Source organism: Oryzias melastigma, linkage group LG21 (assembly GCF_002922805.2).
Source record: "Oryzias melastigma strain HK-1 linkage group LG21, ASM292280v2, whole genome shotgun sequence".
In the NCBI taxonomy this organism is placed as follows: Eukaryota; Metazoa; Chordata; class Actinopteri; order Beloniformes; family Adrianichthyidae; genus Oryzias; species Oryzias melastigma.
Window position 1 is genome coordinate 22074658 of NC_050532.1, and position 22110 is coordinate 22096767.

Genomic DNA, 22110 nt, shown 5'->3' on the forward strand with positions numbered 1-22110 from the left:
TGTGTAAAAGTGCATTTAACCTGTGGTGTTCACACTGGACAAGTAGGGATGGGTTACTTCTGCTTTTTCTGCTGTTTAATAGCTCATGTCTGCCCCCTACAGCTGGAAGAGGATTGGTACAAAATGTCAAAGCTGTGCAAATCTCTAAAATCAAAGGCTTCTTCCTTCACAGCTCTATTTCAATGTATGAAACACTTGGTGTCGTGGAATTCCACAAAATAAAATTAACTGTTGGCACTTCTGTGAATCAGTTTAATTAATTTTATTTCAAATATATAACTATAACTGATGACTATATTAATTCAAAAGTCTTTTAACCAAATGATTGAAATAAAAAGTGGATGAAGATTATTTAAAGTGACTCCCTTATACTAATTCAAAAATACAAAACAGCAACAATAAAACTCCACACAATACATTGATAATATCAATATCATTAACACGTATAAATCAGTATAAAGTTATCACATTGTAGGCATTCATTGCAGTTCTTATGAGGCGCAAACATCACAGAAAGTGACTATATGACAATTATCCATCAGTTATTTGTATTTATTTGACTAACGTTTGGACATCATTTGATTCATCACCACTAAATCAGAGCCCCTGATTGGTCAAATTCCGACCTGGTTTAACAATCATGGTGCCTTCGATAATTTTATACGTAGAGCCCAAAACAGTCGTAGAAACCTGCAAAGCAACATCCGAAGCGCTCATTTACATAACGTTTGAACGCATAGCTTTTTTTGACTCGTGAAATTATAACTTTATGTTTATAAAATCTTATTCATAAATCTACAAAAAAATTTCAAAATTGTTAGAATTTTTCTCATAATATTAAAAAAAATATTCTTGTAAAGTTACAATTTTCTCCTCTTGATTTTATGACTTTCTTTTTAGAAAACTGTTTATTTTTATGGTGGCCCTAAAACTGTCATTTGATGATGTGTATAAACGAGTATCTAGTCTGGAACCTCAAAACTCTCCCTCCAGACTTTCATTGTGAATTTGTTTCTCCTGTTAAATTCATCCATTCTTTGTCTTTTATGTAATCTGATTTACTTTTCAATGCAAATTCTTTCCTTAAATCTAAACAATGACGACCCTTTCTGACATGGAGACGTGCGGTCGCCTTCTGAGACTTCGTTATCACCTGACAGAAGACGTGTACTCATGCCGTTCCTTTCTATCCCGCCTCTTTTCACAGTTTCTATTCATTTCTTTCTCCACCTTCACTGCTTCTTTTTAATCCGTTTGGCACAAAAGATACCGTGAATGAACATCACTCGTTGGTTCTGAATCGTCTTCGACCACAGCTGCCTCTATTACAACCCTTAATTTGCAACAAACTCCTTGGAAACCGTAGAGACGGCAGGAGTTTGAGCTTATTTATACACACATGCACAGAGATGACATAATTACATGTTAACCATATTGTTGTGATTGCTAACAGAAAAGTCAAACTGAAGTGCAGTGACTCACTGATGAGGTAATAGATGATTGCTTGTGTTAGTTCTACATTTCTGGTGTGATCATGCATAGATTGTGGACGGTGATCAAAGTGTTTCTGGGGTTTAGGTTTGATTCAATAATCCTCTTTTCGGCCCGTGTCAGAAACCTACCGTTCATTCATACAACACCAGACCTCACACATGACTGCTTTTGAATGCATTCATACAGCCGATGACAGGCAGAACCCCTCACAACAATTAGGTTTTGTGTGTAAAAGCTCTGTGGCTAATCCCAGAGTGAATGATCTGGATTGAGCTAAAGATGGGAGGAAGCAAAGAGAAGTCGGATCACCTGAAGGTGAGTTTTCACTAGTTACTAACTTCCTTATCTGTCATCGATGCTGCTACTAGATATATTTTTGTAGATTTCTGTTACAGGTGAACCAGGAAAAGCTTCACTAATCCCTGCAAGACTATCTAAGGAGAAAACAGGTGAGTACATGTGTTTGAAGGGTTCAAATTAACTTTTTTTTTACTTTATTTACTGTATATTATTAAATAGCGTAGAGGAGAATTTCTAATGATCTCCTGCTGCGCTGCAGAAAGGTTCTAGAAAACCCCACAGGCTTTTTGATTTGGGCTAAAAACTGCATAAAAGACCACTGGAAATGGAACGTGCTATTGTCATACATCTGGTACCGAGAAGGATCCTTAAGGCTAATGGAAGTTGCCCTAACTCCAGGAAGATGGTCGGACTGGTTCCCCACTGACCACATGCAAATGCTTCTTGCACAGGTGTGCAAGTAAAGCATAAGTGACGGTCACCCGTAGGACGTCCACACAAAATACACTCTGTCTCGTTCCCAAATTTAGAACCGAAATTTGGCGCAGTGTGATTCACGTGTTGTCCTTCTTTCCCACTCTTCACCGGGGACAGCGGGAGAGATTTCACTTTCCAGGTGGCTCGTCTGTGCTCCCGTTCCAGGCCGTGGACCTCGTCACTGGCTCGTCTGTGCTCCCGTTCCAGGCCGTGGACCTCATCACTTGCTCGTCTGTGCTCCCGTTCCAGGCCGTGGACCTCGTCACAGGCTCGTTTTGCGTCTCGGAGTTGGAGAGATTCCAGGTGGCTCGTCTGTTCTTGTCAGTGGACCTGGCCTCTGGCACATCTCACATCCCCAGTTGTCCCCCAGCCCTTCTGGATGAAGCTCATCTATACTATTAAAGATGTACTTGTAGAGTTAGATGAGCTAATTCTTATTTAACAATCCTGGTACATCGCCTGTCCGTCCTGGGAGAGGATCCCTCTGAGGTTTCTTATTTTTTCCCCAAATTGTTTTTTTAGGAGTTTTTCCTCACTGAGAAGAAGTCTAAGGGCAGTAACTGTTTATATTTTTTATGATGGACTTTACGTCTATGTACAGTTACCAATAAGCCCACTGAGATGATTGCATTTTGATATTGGGCCATAAAAATAAAACTGAATTGAACTTGAACAGCACTAACGTTTATTATACAGGTTTTTGGGGGTGAAAATCTCAAAAATCCATGCAGGTCTGCATCTATTTCATCCGTATTTACCTTTGCGTGTTGTATAAGTGCTCACTATGACCTTTCACTAATGTGCATGAAACCTTTTTACTCTCAGAGTTCACTGAGCGGTCTACACGCTTGATATTTCCTGTGGGCCCGCTACACGTTTTTCACCATCTGAGGCAGTTGTGACTACAACTTAAACTGCATTGTCCTTGTGTTGAAGTTTCCCTTTTCTAATGATTTTGCTTCTGCAGATAAACAGGCTACTGTTATGTAACTGCAGGATTATCATTGAAAAGCGAGTGGGCTGGTGGTTTGTATTAGACACACCATGACTGGAACTTGTTTGGGAGCTTTAATCGTGAGCTGCTAATCCCGACCCATAGTAACGCTTCAAGAGGAGCAGAACCGTTTCACGGAAGGGTTTGTTTAGCGGGCAGACCCGGGCATGCCTGAGGAGCATCGGATGCTTTCCACACTTTCACCCACACAGTCTCCACTTCTATAGAAACACGGGATTCGTTGGCAAATCGGAATCACAAGTGCAGATGCTTCCACGTCAGGAAACAGTCTGTTAGCAGGGCTTCAACAGGAAACGGTGTGTCGTCAGCGTAAAAACTCTGCTTGTTATTTGTTTTTTTTGGTGGGTTTCCAGCTGCTACATGTGGACAATATGATGATCCACGGAGAGACTGTAACCGACTCTGTATTTGTTAATTAAAATGTCCCGGCGTTTGAACTGATCCCTGGTTACCTCGGTAAACAGGAATGGATCCAGTTTCATGCAGGTCACTCCACCACTCTGACTCCTGCTTTTTGAACAGTAATCCTGTACCTGAACATCAATTATTAAAATAACCTGTAATAGGATTCCGCTCCACCTGCTGCTATTTCAGTCTGAATGAACCTGATGGTTTCAGAAACTCGATGGTCACGCTTTGGGTTCAACAGCTGTTTTATCGTGACATCGACTGAATTCTCAAAGTTTAACCGTAATAATCACGAAATGATCCTTCATTTTCTTGGTTCTCACGCATGTTGATGTTTGTTTCTGGTGAATTTAAGCATGAAAAACATGAAAAAAGGATCAAAGCTTTGATTAAAAAGGAGAAAAAATGATATAAATTATTCAATGCTTGTGGGTAATAATTACTAGTTCTATATTTAAAGTCAAAGAAAAAACATACTTTTATATATATAAATATATATTCCTCTGCACACCCATCAGACTGTAAAATGCTGCTATTTAAATCTAAAATCAACTTACATGTATATGTTTATGTTTTTAATTTTTTAAGTCTGCAATTGTTTTTTTAAGTTTACAATACTTTGTAATTTTATGTCATTGTTTTTATTGGCTCTTGTACTTTTATCATAGTGTCTCTTTTTATTTATTTTATTTTTTACATTTTTTATTATATATATGTACATTCTTTTATTGCTTTTAAGTACTTTATCTGTTGTGTCTTTGTGGCAAATGGACCTTGAGTCTGTAATAAAAGTATCTATCTATATATAGTCATTGTAGATATGTGTGTGTGCATTATATAATTATGTTTATAGGACGATATGTGTTTGTGAATGTGCAGGTGTGTATGAGGGGCCGTACAAGACATTATTTGTCTTGTACGGCCCCTCATAGTGTGTATGTGTTTATATTAATATATGTGTATAATATTAATATGCTATGTTACTAGTCAATATCCTATATTATTAATGTTTTTAACTTATTATTTGTAATTATTTATGTATTTAGTAAATTTCATAGATGTTTTTTTCTTTTTTAATGCAACTTTTTGACTTTTTTGGTGCCATAACAGATGAAATTATCCTTTGGGATATGAATAAAATTCAATTCATTTCAATTTTATTTTGTTTAAAAAAAAAAATAACTCGACCAAATATGTTTGGTTCCAACCTAATTCAAAATGACCTTAAATGACCATTCTGGATTTTTAACAGGACTGAGTTTAAGCTCAAACATTGCAAAACTAGTAAAGTAAAAAGACTCGTGTTTCAAAAGAAAAAAAAGTCCTATTTTCTGTTTTGCAAGACAAATAATATTTAAGGGGCGGAGCTAGAACAATTTATAAGGAGTGAAGGGGTTCACAAGATGAAGAGTGTAAGACCATTACAAATGAAGAGATCAAAAATATGTATTTCTAGCAATTTTATTCCATTCAAAAATATTGCTTATGCTATTTTTAAATGAGCTTGTATTGATGATTTAATAATCTTTTTCAAAAATAACACTAATATTGCCTTAAAAATTAGAGGGACAAATGTGGGCCGAAGCTTTTTGCTGGAGGAGCAGATCCCCCCCCCTCCCCCCTTGCCCTCCCCTTGGCTCCACCCCTAAATTTAATTAAGAAAGTTTTTTTAATAGCAAAATATTCTTAGTTTAAGGAAACATATAAAGTGACCAGATTTCCAGATTTCTTTTTTTGCTCATTTCTTTACTCTTTTGAAGAAATATTAAGACTTCTAATTTTTAAGACTTTTTGACCTTTATTTCATTTCACTTCATTCATTTATAAAGCACCTGCACCGCCAGCCAAGGAGCCCCAAAGTGCTGAACACAAGGAGAACATGCATGTGCAATTATACAATAAATAAAAAGGCTAGGCTGTAATGGAGGAACAATTATTTTTTTAAAACTCTCCACGAGTTTGATCTGCATTTGCGGTGAAGACAGTTGGATTTGACCAAACAGTAGATATTTTAAAATTATGCTATTTTGTATATAATTCCTCATATTTTAAATGATCCCTACTAATATTTATTGTGCCTGCAGCACCCCAGCAATCCCCAAGCATTATACTCCCGCCACCACGTGTCCCTGCAGGAAGTGTATTGTTGCTATAAAGTTAAAAATTAATGAATTAAATTATTTTTAGTTAAAAAAATGAAAGATTAAAATAGAAAATAGCAAACAGGGAATTATTATTTGTAATGTTACATATAAAAACTCATAAATATTATAAACTATAATGTCTATGCATTCGTTTTCTGAACTCCCTAAATCCCTTACAAGGTCAGAAAGTTGCTGGAGCCTATGTCAGCTGCAGGTGGGTGAACAGGTTGTCAGTTTGTTGCAACACTCAATTTGGAATCATCAGTTAACCCATGAAGTGTGTTTTTGGACCGTTGGAGGAAGCTGGAGATCTTAGAGAAAACTTATGTTTGCAGGAGGAGAACACGGAAACTCCATGAAGAAAGGAACCGGCCGGGATTTGAACCATGACCTTTACAACACTGCAGCCAAATATGATAGAAGGTTTTTCTTGAAAATGTGAAGACATTTTCCGATTATCTTTTGACTTATTGTAAAGTGGCTCCTAGTAATCTTTTAATTATAATTATGCTGTTTTGAGGCAACGTTTAAAAATTCTGCAGAGCGGCAGGAGTTCTTTAGAAATTTGGTGGGATTAGTGGTGAGGAGCAACCCCGCCCCCATTCCCCTCTGTTTACATGCTCTCCCCCTAGCTTACAGCCCCTTCAAGCTAACATTACTGATGAAACAAAAATTATGAGCTAAATTGGAGCTACTGCTTTAAACCAGATTCCAGCTCAGACGAGGAAAACAATGACGTTGATTTTTGCGCCAACAATCCATTTTCTAAACCTGGGGTTGCTGGAGCCTAACCCACCCACAAAGGACAATTTGCTGACTAATCGCAGGGCAAAAATCCAGAAAATGTCTCATTGGGGGACTAAAAATGTGTCTTTTCCTTCTTTGTGAGAGCAGAAATCTCCTTCCTGTCAGCTGTCATTCGTGGCGCTCCCTCATCAGGAATGACAGAAAAGGCTCACACTATAATCAACTTTTTAACGACACTTTTTACCTCCTGTAGCATGCGGAAGAAATCCTCATAAAGAGAGACAAAAAGTGAAACTATTTTTCATGTGCTTCATAAATTTACTAATATACCCCCCGGAAATGAATAGGATTTTTCCAGGAATCCTCCCTCCCAACACTCACTCAAACAAACAGTCCCTCTTTCCATAAAACAACGGCTGATGTGGAGTTATTTATTTTGATTAGTGGATGGGTAAGACCCTGCCTGTCCCTCGTGCCGCCCAGTTCAGCCCTCAGACCGTTAGAACCCCCCCCGGTAACATCATTCAGGAGGCGGCCGGAGTCCAAACGGAGTCACCTCCCATCCTGACGAGCACCTCCCTCCCTCCTTCAAAGCTCAGATGGAAACAGCAACAGTCTGGTGTAGTTTCCCTGAGAGGCAGGAACCTTCCGGTTGGGATTCATTTCCAGGCGACGGGGATCATGTAGAAATGTGGCAGTATAAAACTTTTGACTTTATTTTAATCCTGGCTTTGATGCGTCCATGGATTCTGACGCGGGACGAGGTGATGGGATCTACACGGTGCTTTGAAGAGCAAGGTTTGCATTCTGATCACTATTATTTTTAAATTTTCATTAGCAATTTTAGACTTTTCAACCAATTTATTCCTTTTAATAGCATTATATGTAACTGTTTCTGAAAGGATTTCCTCCTTTCTGTATGTTTTCCTGATTTATACATCACTTTTCCTCAAAATAATGATATTTTTTGTTAATCTTTGTGTGCAAATGATAAAAACCAGTGGGTAGCATGCCCACAAATGCCTGCCAGAACATGCATTCTGACTCAGATTAAAGAATAAACTTATAAACGGATTATTTACTCCAAAAGAATGCTTCACCGTTGGCCTCTGAACTGGCCCGGCATCTGGCAGTGGCCTCTAATCTTCCCAACGGAGTGACTGACAGGACAAAGAGTGGATTATTTATTTCAATTTTTTTTTTTTTTCAAATCACTGGGTCTTTGTTTCCTCTCTGGGCTCAGAAGTTTGTCGGAAACGCAAACAAAGTTGTTTTCAGCCCGAAGAAAAGAAAGTGAAGCGTTAAAGCTAATGTGCATTCAGGTGAGGCCCATCCCACACACACATGTTGCTCCGGTATTACTTGTGGTTTCGCCTTCAGGACTTAAGAAGACACTCCTTATATTGAAGTGCTAAAACATGTCCGTGAACCCCGGCGCCGCTCAGAGTCACGTGCTGCTCAGGCGGTGACCCCGAGTCCTCCTGCAGCTGGATGCAGGTAGACCTTTGCTGACCTCTGCGCGGCGGCGGGATCCACCAGCAAAAAGGTCGGAGGAAATGCCTCCGTCTGTCGGCTTTTCCTGCGGGAAGAAACTCAAATCTAAACTTGGAAAGTGACGACAGGACATGAACAGGAACTAAAGACATTTCCCAGATATGTTTCCCACAGGGCCTCATTGTTCTGCGAGCGACGTTTGTTCTCTTGATTTGGTTTCCAAGTGAGCATATTTAGATATTCGTTTCATTCTCAACTTATTAAGGAACCCAAGATTTCCCAGGTTGTCTTAGTCATCCTTCAGACAAGACACATGATGCCTGGCGTGCTAACACTCACCTGTCTGACCGCTGGGACGGACGCGCTCACTTTGTCTCGCTGAGTCACCCACTGCAGAACTTAGACTGACTTTGAGTCTCGTTCCGAGCCAGAGTCTCAGGTGTGCCTCGTAATTTCATCTCCAGCATGTTTGTGCAACAAGGGGGAGCCTCGTAAAAATGCCTGTGGCAAGAGTGACAAGCTGCTGGTTTTTGGGATTTTTTTTACTGGTACGGTGTATGTCATGTCAGACAGAGTGAGCCAACGGTGAACCTGCAAAAACAAAACCTCTATGATTTGTATTTCCTAAAAAATGCCATGAAAAAGACTTTTCATCAGCCGTTTATTGTCTTTTTAAGTTTAATACTGGGCTGTTCTTGTGGCTCTGCTCAAGGGTTTGACCTAGTTTCTGTCAGAGCGCCCCCTTGTGGTGGACACAGGACCAACAACTGTTCATGGAGTTCATAAGAGATTTTACACAAAAGCAGTCATCAGCTAAGATGACTCCAGGAACTAAAGGATGACCTCTAAACCATGAAAAACAACATAGATTAACATTATTGTGTGTTTATTATCTCTCTTTAAGCCTCTTTGATCTATTTTATGTATGATTTTGACATTTTTTAGCAAAAGTCTAAAGTTTAGTTTTCTAGGAAATAGTTTTTGCTTCGTTTATTATAAATTTATGCCTCTGACTTGTGCTGCAGAGCAACCCCGCCCCACTTCCCACACCTGAAGGGTCTCTGTTTACACTCTCTCCCTCTAGCTTACAGCCCCACACCTTACAAGCTAACATTAGCGGTGCAACAAAAAAAAGGTGAATAATATTGGAGCTATCCAGTCATTCAGTTTTAGTCAGATATCAGGTCAGACGAGTAAAACAAAGACGTTTATGGATTTATTTGTCTGCAAGCGGATGCAAGTAAAAGAATAAAATAGAATAGATTTATTATAGTCATTGTCGAAGGTACAACGAAATATAAAAGTGGTCAGTGTGTCATTCATACTCTTGCTAAAAGAATAAAGTATAAGAATAGGGTAAAATAAGTAAAAGAAGATCAAATGAGTATAAATAGTCATATCACAAAAATGCAGTCTTAGATTAGATTAGATTAGATTAGATTAGATTAGATTAGATTAGAAATGGTTTATTTCAAGCAATCAAGGATAGATTGCCTGAAATGGAGTGGGATGGAACAATCAGCATCCTAGAAATAAAAAATGATCAAAACTTTTATTTTCATAAAACATTTGATGGAAAAAGTCATAACTGACGCAAGATTTTCCTTTTCTCCTGAACATCGGTGTACACGTGTGTTTAACCTATTGTTGTTTGATCAAACAGGATGTTTATGTGATGGTGGAACGTCTGGCTGGAGTCATGGAGACTGAGCTGAACTGCAGCTCCCGCTGCGAGTCCCCACTTTGCAACATCCAGCTGGAGGTCAGCAGGCAGGAGGGGCTGGACATTCTGCAGAGACTATGCAGCTTAATCAAGGTAACTTCTGTTTCCTTTACCAGATAAATGAACAGATGTGATGCTAAAGTGTGATTCGTGGACAGTCTTGACATTAGTACTCAGTGCTGATGTTCCTTTGGCGGAACACTCACTGCCCGATTCTCTTAAAAATGTGTTTTTGTCACATTTAAGGAGCATAAAAACACTTTAAAAAATTACCAACAGGTGACTCTTTTGGTATTTTTTGTCCTGTTGATCACAAATCTTACAGAAATTGTTTCTCAAGAATTTATGATCTAATATCTTAACCTCAAAGTCATGCTGTGATGGTAAACTGATAATAAATTAATATTAATTGTGTAAAAATGAAAAATTAAAGGTTAAGTAAAGCATAGTATAAGCGTCAAATTACATTGTTTGCTTCTTAAGACTCCCTTTTAATCAAATAATTAAACTCATTAAAAAAACTCACTATTTAATGGTTTAAATGTGTCATGTACTCTATGCACAGGAGCTAATAGGTCTATTTATGATTAAGAGTGATTATAAGTTAATTACACATTTGTGTATGTGGATGTACATGTGTTTTTAATTAGTTAATAACATATATGAATATTTCTACTGTTTTACTTTGGTTTTCATTTTGATTGCTCAAAAAAACCCATTCCAATAATTTAACTCTATCTCCTCATTTTAAACAATTTACTCCAGTTTCAGTAAACTGGCCTCTTGACAGATTGATATTGTGATTTTACTGTCTAATGGCTCATTTAAATATTTGCATGTAGTTAGGATTGCAAGATTTTATAGTGTAAAATAGTGTTATGTTAACTAGAAAACATTTCAGCTTAAAGACCCATTCTGATCATCTGTTCAAAGTGTTACCAATGGTCTTTTAATTAAATTTTTTACAGTTTAAGCCCAAAATAATAATAAAAAAAAACAATAGTTTTGTAAAACATAGCTTCTCCAGAGCACCAGGAAATTCACCTCTGAGTTGTGGGTGGGGCTGTTGATGGGAAGCAACCCCGCCCCCTCTTCCCCTCCCCCAATACTGAGAGCTTCTCCTGCTAGCTTACAGCTCCTCACAAACCTAAGCTAACATTAGTGGATAGTGGATCTATCCAGCCGTACAGTTTTGATCCAGAAGTGTGTGGTCGGATGAGGAAAACAAAGACGTTCATGGATCTATTTGTCTGTAAGTGGATGCATCAGAATTGAGTGGAGCTTGTAAAAAACTGTATAAAAAATGATGATTTGCTTTGGATTTTGATATTTACATACTACACTAATGCATTTTTGGCATAAAACTGGGGCATTTTGCTCAGCAGCTAAACAAATGCTGATAAAAAACACAAAGTCTTGAGTTACATAAGTTTATTTTCTATTTTAGCTTATTGCTTTTTGGCTCTAAATACTTTATGTTTAAAATGTATTTTAAAGTTTTTATTGAAAATGCATTTTCCCCTTGTATAATGTCTTTTCAGATCAGCTAATCTAATAATTTTAAATTTTTTATGAAGTTTGTATATGTTGATCAGTCCGAAAATATGCATAACTTCTAAAAATGTCCACATAGTTAAACTTGATATTATTCCATTTAAATTGGCAGCTGAACAGCAGAGAGGGTAAAGAGGGGATGGACTACTGCAGCTATGTTTAGTGTAACCCCTGTCACTGATGCCTTTAATAGAAGGATAGATGAGATTTACTCCATAACAACACCGACGAGAGGAAACGAAACCAAAGTCAAAGACGAGGAACACAAAGTCTGTTCTGCACCTCTGAGGAAAAAGGTTAGTTTTATGCTTTATTATATTTCTGTTGAGCTACATTTGAATATATTCGTAACTTTGTGTAGTGTTTTGTCTTGAACGGCTTAAATCAAACTGCTAAAATGTAACAGCAGGCGATTCTATTTCTGGAGCTTCGTAGAATAAAAGAAAGCCAAAACTGTAAAGAGCTGAGCTGACTTATCCCATAAAATCCCACCTGTTATTTTCTGTTAATGTCTCCTCAGATATGGCATCTGCTGGGGGCGTTCTCTCCAAGGAGCAGCTTCTTTGCCCCATCTGTTTGGACGTCTTCCGTCTCCCCGTTTCCACTCCTTGTGGACACAACTTCTGCAGGGACTGCATTCAGAGATACTGGCAGAGCCTCCATCTTACACAGTGTCCTGTGTGCAAGCACAGGTTTTACATGGCGCCTGATCTCAAGGTCAACACCTTCATATCAGAGGTGGCTTCCCACTTTACGGAGAACGAATGTGAAATCGACGTGGTGGACCAGGCGGCAGGAGAGGTTTCTTGCGACGTGTGCATCGGGAAAAGAGTGAAGGCGTTCAGATCCTGTTTGGACTGTTTGGCCTCGTTCTGTGAGACTCACCTGGAGCCCCATCATGTGGTGAGCATGCTCAAGAAGCACAGCCTGATCAGCCCAACGATGCGCATGCAGGAGAGAATTTGCAAGAAGCACGAGAAACTCCTGGATTGGTTTTGCACCACGGACCAGAGCTTTGTGTGCCACGTCTGCACAAAGACAGACCATCGGGGTCATCACATTGTGCGCATAGAGGATGAAAGCAGACACCGCAGAGCTCAAATAGTGAAAATGAATGTCAGAGTCCAAGAGATGATCAGCTGCAGGCGACAAACCGTCTTTGAAATCAATCAAGCCGTCGATCTCAGCAAAAGAAACACGGAGAGCGAAATTGAGGAGAGTTTGCAAATCTTCCAGAAACTGATCCAAATCCTCCTCAAAAGTCAAGCTGAGGTGGTTGAAGCGATGAAAACAAAACACGGGCAAGTTCAAAGCAACGCCGCCGAGACTACAACAGAGCTGGAGAGGGAGGTCGAGAGGTTAAACACCAGGAAAGACGAGCTGGAGCTGCTCTCTCGCACGGAGGACGATCTCCACCTGCTCCAGAAATTCCCAGACTTCTCCACCATCCCGGCGGTCAGGCAGTGGGATGACCTCTGCGTGGAGAGTGCCGAGTACGTGGGCGCAGTGAGGAGGGCGCTCCGGAGGGCCGCATCGGAGCTGGAGGAGGCCGTGAAGGCTGAGGTGAAGAGGCTCTGTGCGGCCGAGTGCGAGCGCGGTCGCAGGTTCGCTGTGGACGTAACTCTGGACTCTGAATCGGCTCATCCTAAACTGGTGATCTCCGAAAACAAAAAAGAGGTCTACCACGGCGACGTGGCGGTGAGGCACCCTGCTGACCCGCAGAGATTCTATCCCTGCGTCAGTGTTTTGGGGAAAGAGGGATTTTCCTCCGGACGGTTTTACTTTGAGGTCCAGGTGAAAGGGAAGACGGAGTGGGACGTTGGAGTTGCCCTGGAATCGGTTCAGAGGAAAGGGGGGAACTGGATGAACCCTGACAGAGGGTACTGGACCCTCGGGATGAGAGAGGAGGGCAAATACTGGGCACTCAGCAGCCCTCCTGTCTGCGTGCCGCTGGTGGACCCACCCCAGAGGGTTGGGGTGTATGTGGACGTGGGGTGGGGACAAGTTTCCTTTTACAACCCAGACTCTCTTACTCACATCTACTCGTTTACAGGATATTCTTTCTCTGGAAGACTTTTACCCCATTTAAACCCCCACAGAAACCACAGCGGGGTCAACTCAGCTCCCCTCATCATTCTGCCAGTAAACATGTGACCTTTTTCTTATTGTTAGCCCTTTATTTCAAACAAAACATATTAAACAATTAGGATAATAAGAAAGGAACATTTTATATAAATTATGAATTAAAATAAATGACCTCAAAATGTTATTTGAAATCAGAAAACAGAATGTTTGTATCATCAGCAAATAATCTAAATTTCATTTCATGTGATGTTTTAACAACATCATTACTGTAAAGATGATATAAAACTGGCCCTAGTACTGAACCTTGAGGGACACCACAAACAACGTCTAGAATTGTTGAGTTATGGTCTCCCATCTTCACAAATTGGCTGACCAAACCTTAAATCAACTTTTATTAGCTGTTGACCTCCATAAACATTACATAACCCTTTTACACCGGGGAAATTTCTGTCGACAGCAAAATAACACACATTCTTTGAACTACACAATTAACGCAATTCCAGTTCTGAAGCTGAGAAAGGGGAATTTCAGCGGGAATAATTCCTGTTTCAACATGTTCAGTGGACGCTTTTTTTAAGTGGAGCCCAAATAGTATCTTTAAAATGTGCGTAGTGATGAAAGAATATGAGTTTTGAACCCATTTCCATAGACGTTTCATTGGAAATAGTCATAAGTATACCAGCTCCACCCCTCTGATTGGGTTTTCACATTTCGGCTGTGGGTGGAGTCAGCCTCCAACTTCCCTGTTTGGTTACCCTTTAAGTAGCTTTTCACCCAATCTAACCTTTCTGTCTATTAAAGACCCACTCCAATCATCTTTTGAGCTATTTTAGTCAATCTTTTAGCCAAAATCTACAAATCTAGTTTCTGCAGAGCAACAGGAAGTTTATTAGGAATCCACCCCCAGAGTTTTGAGTGGGAGCAACCCCGCCCCCATTCCTATCTTCCATCTATTGCTCTTAAGCTAGCTTACAGTTTGGAGCCAGCTCAGACCAGGAAAACAAAAACATATATGGATCTAGTCTTTCTTTTCTGTATTTTTTTTTGTCCTGATTCACATTTTTTGAAGACATACTCAACTTTTGAGCTTAATTTTCTTCAAATATGACCTCCATTGTCAGGAAAATACCACAAAAACGTGTTAAAGACACAGTTTGCATCGGATTTTTAAATTCCTAATCTGCTTTTACTTTGACTAATGAAAACGTCCCTGTTTTTATGTTTGGTGCTTTTTTCCCAAATAAACGTTCCTGAAAGCAATCTTTGCTTCTTTTTGTTGATTTTGATAAAGAAAATGAAAACATCGAAGCTCCTTTAAAACAGAATAAATGTTTCTGTGTGTAGACAGACTGGGAGCCCCAGCGGCGTTCCCTTTCTCCGGTTCTGACCGCGGTGATGTGGACTCTGTTCTCCTGCGGCATCTTCCTGGCGTTCTGCTTCCTCTTCTTCACCGTGCGCTTCCGAAATAACAGGTAGAGTGTGGGGGTGAAATAAAGCAAAGCTCACAAATACGGTTGATATAAACTAAGCTGGCTGTGCTTCACATCATCAGGATAGTGAAGATGTCCAGTCCAAACCTCAACGTGCTGACTCTCTGTGGAAGTGTCCTCGCTTACATCAGCGGGTTCCTGTTTGCTGTGGAAGACCGCTCCCATGGAGGAGCATCTTGGTCTGTGCTGCAAGTAAGGCTGCCTCTGACATGTTACAATGACAGTGAAAGTGCATGTCCTGAAGTGAACTTACCCCGCTCTCTGGTGCAGGCCCGGATTTGGACGCTTTGCCTCGGGAGCACGTTGGTGTTTGGGCCGATTCTGGGGAAGACGTGGAGGTTGTACAGAGTGTTCACGCAAAGAGTTCCAGACAAGAGAGTGGTGAGTCTGCATGTTGCTGCTGCAGTACTACTGTCAGAGGTTGTTCTTCACCTTTTCGTTGATCCCATCAGGGGTCACCACAGATTGATTTGTGCATGCCCCAAAATCCAATGTTAGCCTACTTGCACTCTTGTATTTTATTACATTGTATTATTTTTGCAAGGTACTACTTCTGCATGTCACAAATACCTCAGGATTACCTCAGTCGACTCCCAGCCAGTAGATGGAGCTCACAAAACTAGCTGATCACTGATAGCTTCGCAGAGAAAGTGTGTTCATGTTAGCCTGGGGCTGGCAGCTCAGACTCTTCCTGGAAGGGAAAGTTGAGAAGGGTTCTTACTTTGTGACATCAGCTTGTGAGGACTCGCTCATTTTCATGGCTTGGGAGGGGCTAGTACACAGAGGAATACTCAAAAAAGCATTCTACATGACCAGGGCTGCTCATTCCTGGTCCTCGAGATCGTTCACCTTTGCTGTTTTCCAAATCTCCAAGCCCTTCTAGCTGCTGGTTAGCTCCATCAGAAGTTTCCACATTCTGATTGAATAAACACACCTGGTCTAGGTAACCCTCACGTGACCTCTCTTTGTATCTCAGATCATCCGGGACATTCAGCTGATTGGGATGGTGTTTCTGCTGCTGATGGTGGATGTGATAGTTCTTACCGGCTGGAATTTCACTGATCCTGTGAGGTGTTCCCGGTCAGTGACTGCAGTTACAACGGTGATTTTTTTTTCATTCTTTTCATTGAACTGACTTTTTCGGAGCCAGTTTATTAAATATCCTTGTTTTCTCTGTGCAGGTAATACAGGGAGATGTTTCCTCGTCTTTATCTCAGTTGGACACGTGTTCCTCTGTGTATTCAGAAGTGTGGATCATCATTATTGCTGTGCAGAAGGCAGGTATTCCTGTTAAATCTGTGTCCACATACAGAAGCAAATCCCTGCTTTGACATCTGGGATTTCCACATTAACACACTTGACCTGTTTTAGCATTTTCTAAATTTAAAAAATGTTTTCCCACATACAAAAATGATTAAAATCTGGACTACAGTACCCCCAATTGTGTTTTAAAAAAGTCATTTGTGGCCAAGCTGTTGTTTCACTTCAATAATTATTCAAATTATATCACGAAATATATTCAGATTTAATACTGAAATATGAAAATGATAACAATCAGTGCATTAAATTATCAATTAAAGCTGCAGTTGACCCGTTCTCACTGACTGAGCAGCTGCTACACACTCTTCACTCTCTCCTTTTTAAATGGCAGCTTTTGTATTGGTTTATCTCCATAGCAACCATTTTATTTTTTGATTGCCCGATGAAGACAAACAGGTCTATGACATTTTTAAAAGAATCCGTAAAAGTAAAATTTTGGATTTCCTTGGCAACAGACGTTTTTTGTTAACCACGCCCACATTCTTAATTTGCTGATATGGCATGTCATATTTTTTCGTTCAGCTTGAGCCAACGATTCGTGAATTCAACTTTCGTGATATTCCAGTTGAAAATGTGTGCGCAATAGAGGAATACCACTTTTGCTAGCTCGCCACGCTAACAGCGTTCGATCTCTCCAACTTCTAATTACTACATTTTTGTAGCTTCCCAATGATGCTTAAAGAGTTAGAATATGACATATTAAAATCTTTGACAGGAGTTTAATTTCGTAGGTGGGCCTAAGAGTCTTGACCCAAAATTAATCTTTTTCTGGGTACTAGAAGCGAGTTTCGGGAATGGGGCAACATTTTTGCTCCAGGGTGCAAAGTTCTTCATTTTATTAAAATTTCTGTCATCTTTCTACGGCTTCCTCTTCAGGGTTGTCTCCTTCTTTACGGCACTTATCTGGCTGGACTGACCAGCAACGTCAGCCATCCTCCGGTCAATCAGTCTCCCACCATCATAACAGCCGTCACCCTGGTCACCCTCTCCTCTGCCGTAGCCGTCCCGGTGTCCACCTACCTGCAGGCCTGGCCCAACCTGGTCTACGCCATAATAGCTGGAGCCATTTTCATCAGCACTTTGGCCACAAACTGCATGCTGTTTGTGCCTCAGGTATGAAGCAAACACACTAAACGGCTGCATGATTACCAGTATTCTCCCTAGAGAGGAAAGTTGTTTTTATTGTTCTCAATGGAGAAGGGAGAAACTTCAGGTGGGCGGATATGAGAAACGGTGGTGGGGTTGACAGCTATGATGTTTTCAGTTTGCCCATAAAACCTCAGTGATGCTGCGTCTCTAGTTTTCATGTCTGTCAGTGGAGCGTGATTCACACAAAAGCTTTGGATGAGTCGAAACTCTGTTAGACAGCAGGAAGCTGGTTTATGACTCTGAGAGTCTGGAAGGGAGTTTACGTTACAGCGGAGGAATGCCTCCGCGGAGAAGGGGAAGGAAATATTTCAACTGTGACTCCTGTGCTTAAACATATGCTGAAAACCGGAGATCAAACACTTCTGCTGTCTTTTTGCCGCTGGGCAAGCCGTTTATCTTTTTCAACTGTAACTAGTTGCGTTTTCCTCTGAAATGTGGCTTTTGGATCACACAGCTTACCCAGTGTCGACAGTTTGAGGAGGATCAGAACAACCCGAGTCAGATGGCCAAGTATTTCAGCAGCCCCAGTAAGAGCCAGCCGTCTATGTACAGCCATGATGAGATCTACTACCTGCTGGGAGAGAACGACTCCATGAAGAAACTGCTGAGTGAGGTAATGTACTTTTGGAAAATCCCTCAGACTGTTCGCGGTGTATCCTACCTTTGCCTGACAGATTGGAATCAGCTCCTGCAACCCCGTGACCCCAAAGGTCACGATTTCAAACAGTCATTCAAAAGACACAGAGAATCTCCTTGAAGGAAACCAAAAATATTTTGCTTAACTAAATAGATATTCTTTACCTTGACTGACCAAAGTGAGAATTTTGGTTTGAAATATTTTCAGTTTCAAGTTTCAGTGTACTGGTTTGTGATTGCTGACCTCTAGTGGTGAGAATGAGGAAAGATAAGTTGTGGATATTAAAGCTTTTACAAGGGATGTAAAGTATGGAAGCAAATGCGGCTCATTATTCAAAATAAAAGCTAAAACCAGAAATGCCTTTTCAATTTTAAAATATTGCTGCATCAGTTAACCCCTGGTAATTAACCATTTTAATTTTTGTTTGAAAATCAAATTAAACAAAATCAAATCAAACCAAGTCAAGTTAAAATAAAATGACAACAATCCTCCAAACGGCTTTTCCTTTTTCTTCTTCAACACTGCTTATTCTGTAAATCAATTAAAATGATAAAGGAAAAGACATTTGATATTTCATTTTTCAAAAAGTTCTCATGTAAATTTGAAAATGCAAAAGCCTTTCTGGTATTGACTTTTATTTTGAAATATGAGTCACATTTTCTCCCGTACTAAAGGACAAAAGATGTTGAAAAATCAGTCTAGTACTGAGATTAACAGCAGTATTGGTCAAAAACCACAAATACAAACAAGAATATGTTGATAAGAAGTTATAAATTTGATCAGGATGTAAATAATCCATTTCTGGCTAACTTTGTCAGTTTGTCTTCCTGTTGTATCTCCACCGTCTTTCTCTTTTTATGTACATTTGATACAAACAAAAAGATGTCCAATCACAAGTTTGATTCTACTAAGTCAATTACAATTGGTGAAAGGTGAACCACAGTGAGGTATATGTGCTGAATAATTGAAAATGACATATTCTGTTTAACCACGAAGAACAAAGCAGTATGAAAGACCCAAAATGTCAGGTTTTAATTTTGTTTTTGTTGCTGAAATTAAAAATTACCAGATGAATATGAACCACATGAATAATAAATATCTAGATTGCATCCATTTAGGTAAAATAATTGGATTCCATCGTATCCCTACAAAGTTGGTTGAAATACTTGATTTATAAACCATATATGGAGATGTGTATTGAATAAGGGTGTGTATCTCGATACATGGTCCACGAATCGATACATAAAGGATTCAACTGACTTTTTGTTGATATGATACAGTCCGATTCTTGTGAGAAAAATGCTAAAATCTAGATATTTCATATTCATATGGCATTTATAGCTGTAAATAATAATGTATGGCAACGATCAATTTTCAACATGTATCTATTTTTTACATCTCTAATCAATTCTGCTGTAACTCTCACTGAAAGATCGATTTTTCAATACGTATCTAATATCTTTTACATACCTTGTATTGAATCACGTGAGATGGAAAGATAAACAACCCTTTTTACATTAGAGCTGTGCTGTAGGTTGAAAACCATCGTTGTGTTTTAATTATCGCTCCTCATAGACAATAAACTCATTGACTGTATATAAGAACTGGACTGAGTGACCCCTCCCCCTGGTTTTCCAAACAGGAAGTAGCTGCGAGCTCCAAAAAGCATAATCCCATAAACTTCTATTGAGAAACAACGGTCATTATTCAGTCCTTATAGTTAACCATCCTTGCTTTGCTACCTTTTTGTAACATGTTTCATTTTTTTCACATTGTTTTTCTGTAGTGCAAGTTATTCAAGTTTTAAATTGACCAATCAGGTGCCTTTATGAAATTATGTGGCCTCACGTCGAACATTTGAGATGTTTGACAGATTCTCCCAAGCCTACTTTCAAATGTTGGGGGTGTGGACTTCCAGTAAGCTCATTCCTGATTGGTTGCCATAGAAAAGTTGACTTAGACTGACTTGGACCAATCACTGCTTATTGATGTTGTCTGGCTCCAACATGGCGGCAACCAAAAATTTAAAAAAAGGCGACGTTTTCTATGGGTGACGTCACACTCATTCCAGTTCTATTATACAGTCAATGGTAAAACCAATTTGTCACATTGATAGATTATTTAAAAATGGAAATATTTATTGTTTTCTTGTCTTTTTTTTAGAAAAATGTCGTCATTGAAAGCCTTCAGGAGCAGGTTAACAGCGCCAAAGACAAACTCCTTTGGCTTATGACGGAGAGCCGACCCCCCAGAGAACGGGTCATGGACCGTTCTGACACCAACCTCAACTCGTCCTCCACTCAGACCATGGGGCTCCAGTCTGAGGACCCTTCTTCCTCTTTGTCACAACTTGACATGAAATCCAGACTGTCTTCCTGTCATGTGACCCCCGCTCCTGTTTTACCTGTAAGGGAATTCTACGAGACTTCCTCTGCTCCAAACTCCCTGGTGTCAGTTTCCTCTCCTCTTCCTGAGGATGCTTCCTCCTGTGAGGTTCCGACAGACGTCTCAAAGTCAAACACAAGGCTAAAGGAGTCCACAGTGGGGGATGATCTGACGTCCCTCACATTTCCCGCCAGGACTGCGGAGGAGGCAGTCCACTTTGTCACCTCCCTGCAAACCCAAAGACGTCTGAACCCCCTGCAGGGGGACTCACTCCTCGGCCCCGGTGGGCTAACTTTACAGACAAAACCAGCCGGGTTTGTGAGCAGTGAGCAGCTGAAGGAGATCCTGCAGGAGCTGAGTGTGGACGCGATCATGGAGACCACGCTCCGATCTCCTGGTTTATCACCCAGGACCCCTTCCCTGCTGAAACTCAACACACAGTCCCCCCTGTCCCTGCAGACACCCCAGGCCCCACATCCACCCGTCCTGTTCTGCTACCCCAGCATCTCCCCCAGCATGATGAGAAAGCGTCGGCCGCCTTTTCACTCCAGCAGAAGAGGTTTGGCCCCTCCGTGTCTCTACAAGGGCCCACAAGCCCCCAGCTGCAGAAAGACTAAAGTCCACTATGACCTCCCGTCTCCAGAAGGTCACGCTGTGACTGACGGGGTTTTCCATGATCCGTGCAGCGACCCGGAAGTAGAAAGAGACGAGGAGGATGAGGAGGGGGCGAAATGCAGAAGATGTGTCTTAAAATTTCACTCGTGTCCGGGGCAGAACCTTCCAGCTCCAGCGGACACGGAGGAGACCGCCAACCGCAAGCAGCTCCGCAAAAACATCCGAGACTCCAGCGGATACTGGGACTCCGACTCCAGCAGCTCCACGGATTACTGCTACTATCACCGGCCTTACTGCGACTCCTGCATGCAGAGAGGCTCGCTGCTCTCAGACAGCTCCTCAGACTCCTCTGACAGCGAGTTTGACGACTACATCAGCCTCTGCCCGTCCGCGCGGCCCGTGGTGTTCAAGGAAGACCTCAAACCCACTTTTGTGTGAAAAACTGCACTTTACATTCCATATTTATCCATTAACAGCACTTGAATACAGATTTCTCAAAGATAAATGACAAGAGGGCTGACATGTTTTCTTTTTAAATATGAGAAGAAACAACTTCTTGATTTTAATTTGAAAAACCAACATTTATAAAAAGTTCGGACCATTTTACTGTCATTTTCCAATTTTTACCAACAACTTCTTCTTTAATTTTTAAATAGCAAAACACCTAAAAAATAAGATGTTCATTCTGTTAGTTTTTTCTGTAAATATAGTATTTATTATATTATTTATTTGTTGATGTTTTGGTTATTTTTAATGTTTTCCAACACATTTCATTAAATATGATAAATCATTCATTTCAGAGTTGTTCCTTTTTAAAGAAATAACTTTCTTTCATTCTTACATCTCTTTTTTGTAGCAGAATCTACTTTTATCAAAATCCCGATTCACAAATAACTTATTTAGAAAAAAAATTGAAGGTTTTCTTGAAATTTTAATAATACTCAATAACAGATTTAGATTAATTGATTTATAATTATAATTGAATCCCTATAGGAACTAAAACCGAAAATTAAATCGATCATAAAAAGCCAAAGCAAAGTTTTTGTTCTTAAAATAAGCATGAAAGTGGATAA

The 22110-nt window shown here is 40.2% G+C and overlaps 2 protein-coding genes across 2 annotated transcripts; both read left to right on the top strand.

The window, feature by feature from the left end:
* Positions 1–7128: 7128 nt before the first annotated feature.
* On the top strand, positions 7129–21670 carry gpr156 (G protein-coupled receptor 156). Its single transcript, XM_024285908.2, has 10 exons — positions 7129–7383; positions 9743–9895; positions 14786–14913; positions 14994–15123; positions 15202–15312; positions 15908–16033; positions 16113–16208; positions 17128–17364; positions 17855–18013; positions 20201–21670. The coding sequence occupies exons 2-10, from the start codon at positions 9755–9757 to the stop codon at positions 21473–21475; spliced, it is 2403 nt and encodes an 800-aa protein (XP_024141676.1). The 5' UTR covers positions 7129–7383; positions 9743–9754; the 3' UTR covers positions 21476–21670.
* On the top strand, positions 11879–14750 carry LOC118597940 (zinc-binding protein A33-like). Its single transcript, XM_036209760.1, has one exon. It carries the CDS (start codon positions 11879–11881, stop codon positions 13508–13510), a length of 1632 nt encoding a protein of 543 aa, XP_036065653.1. The 3' UTR covers positions 13511–14750.
* Positions 21671–22110: the final 440 nt, after the last annotated feature.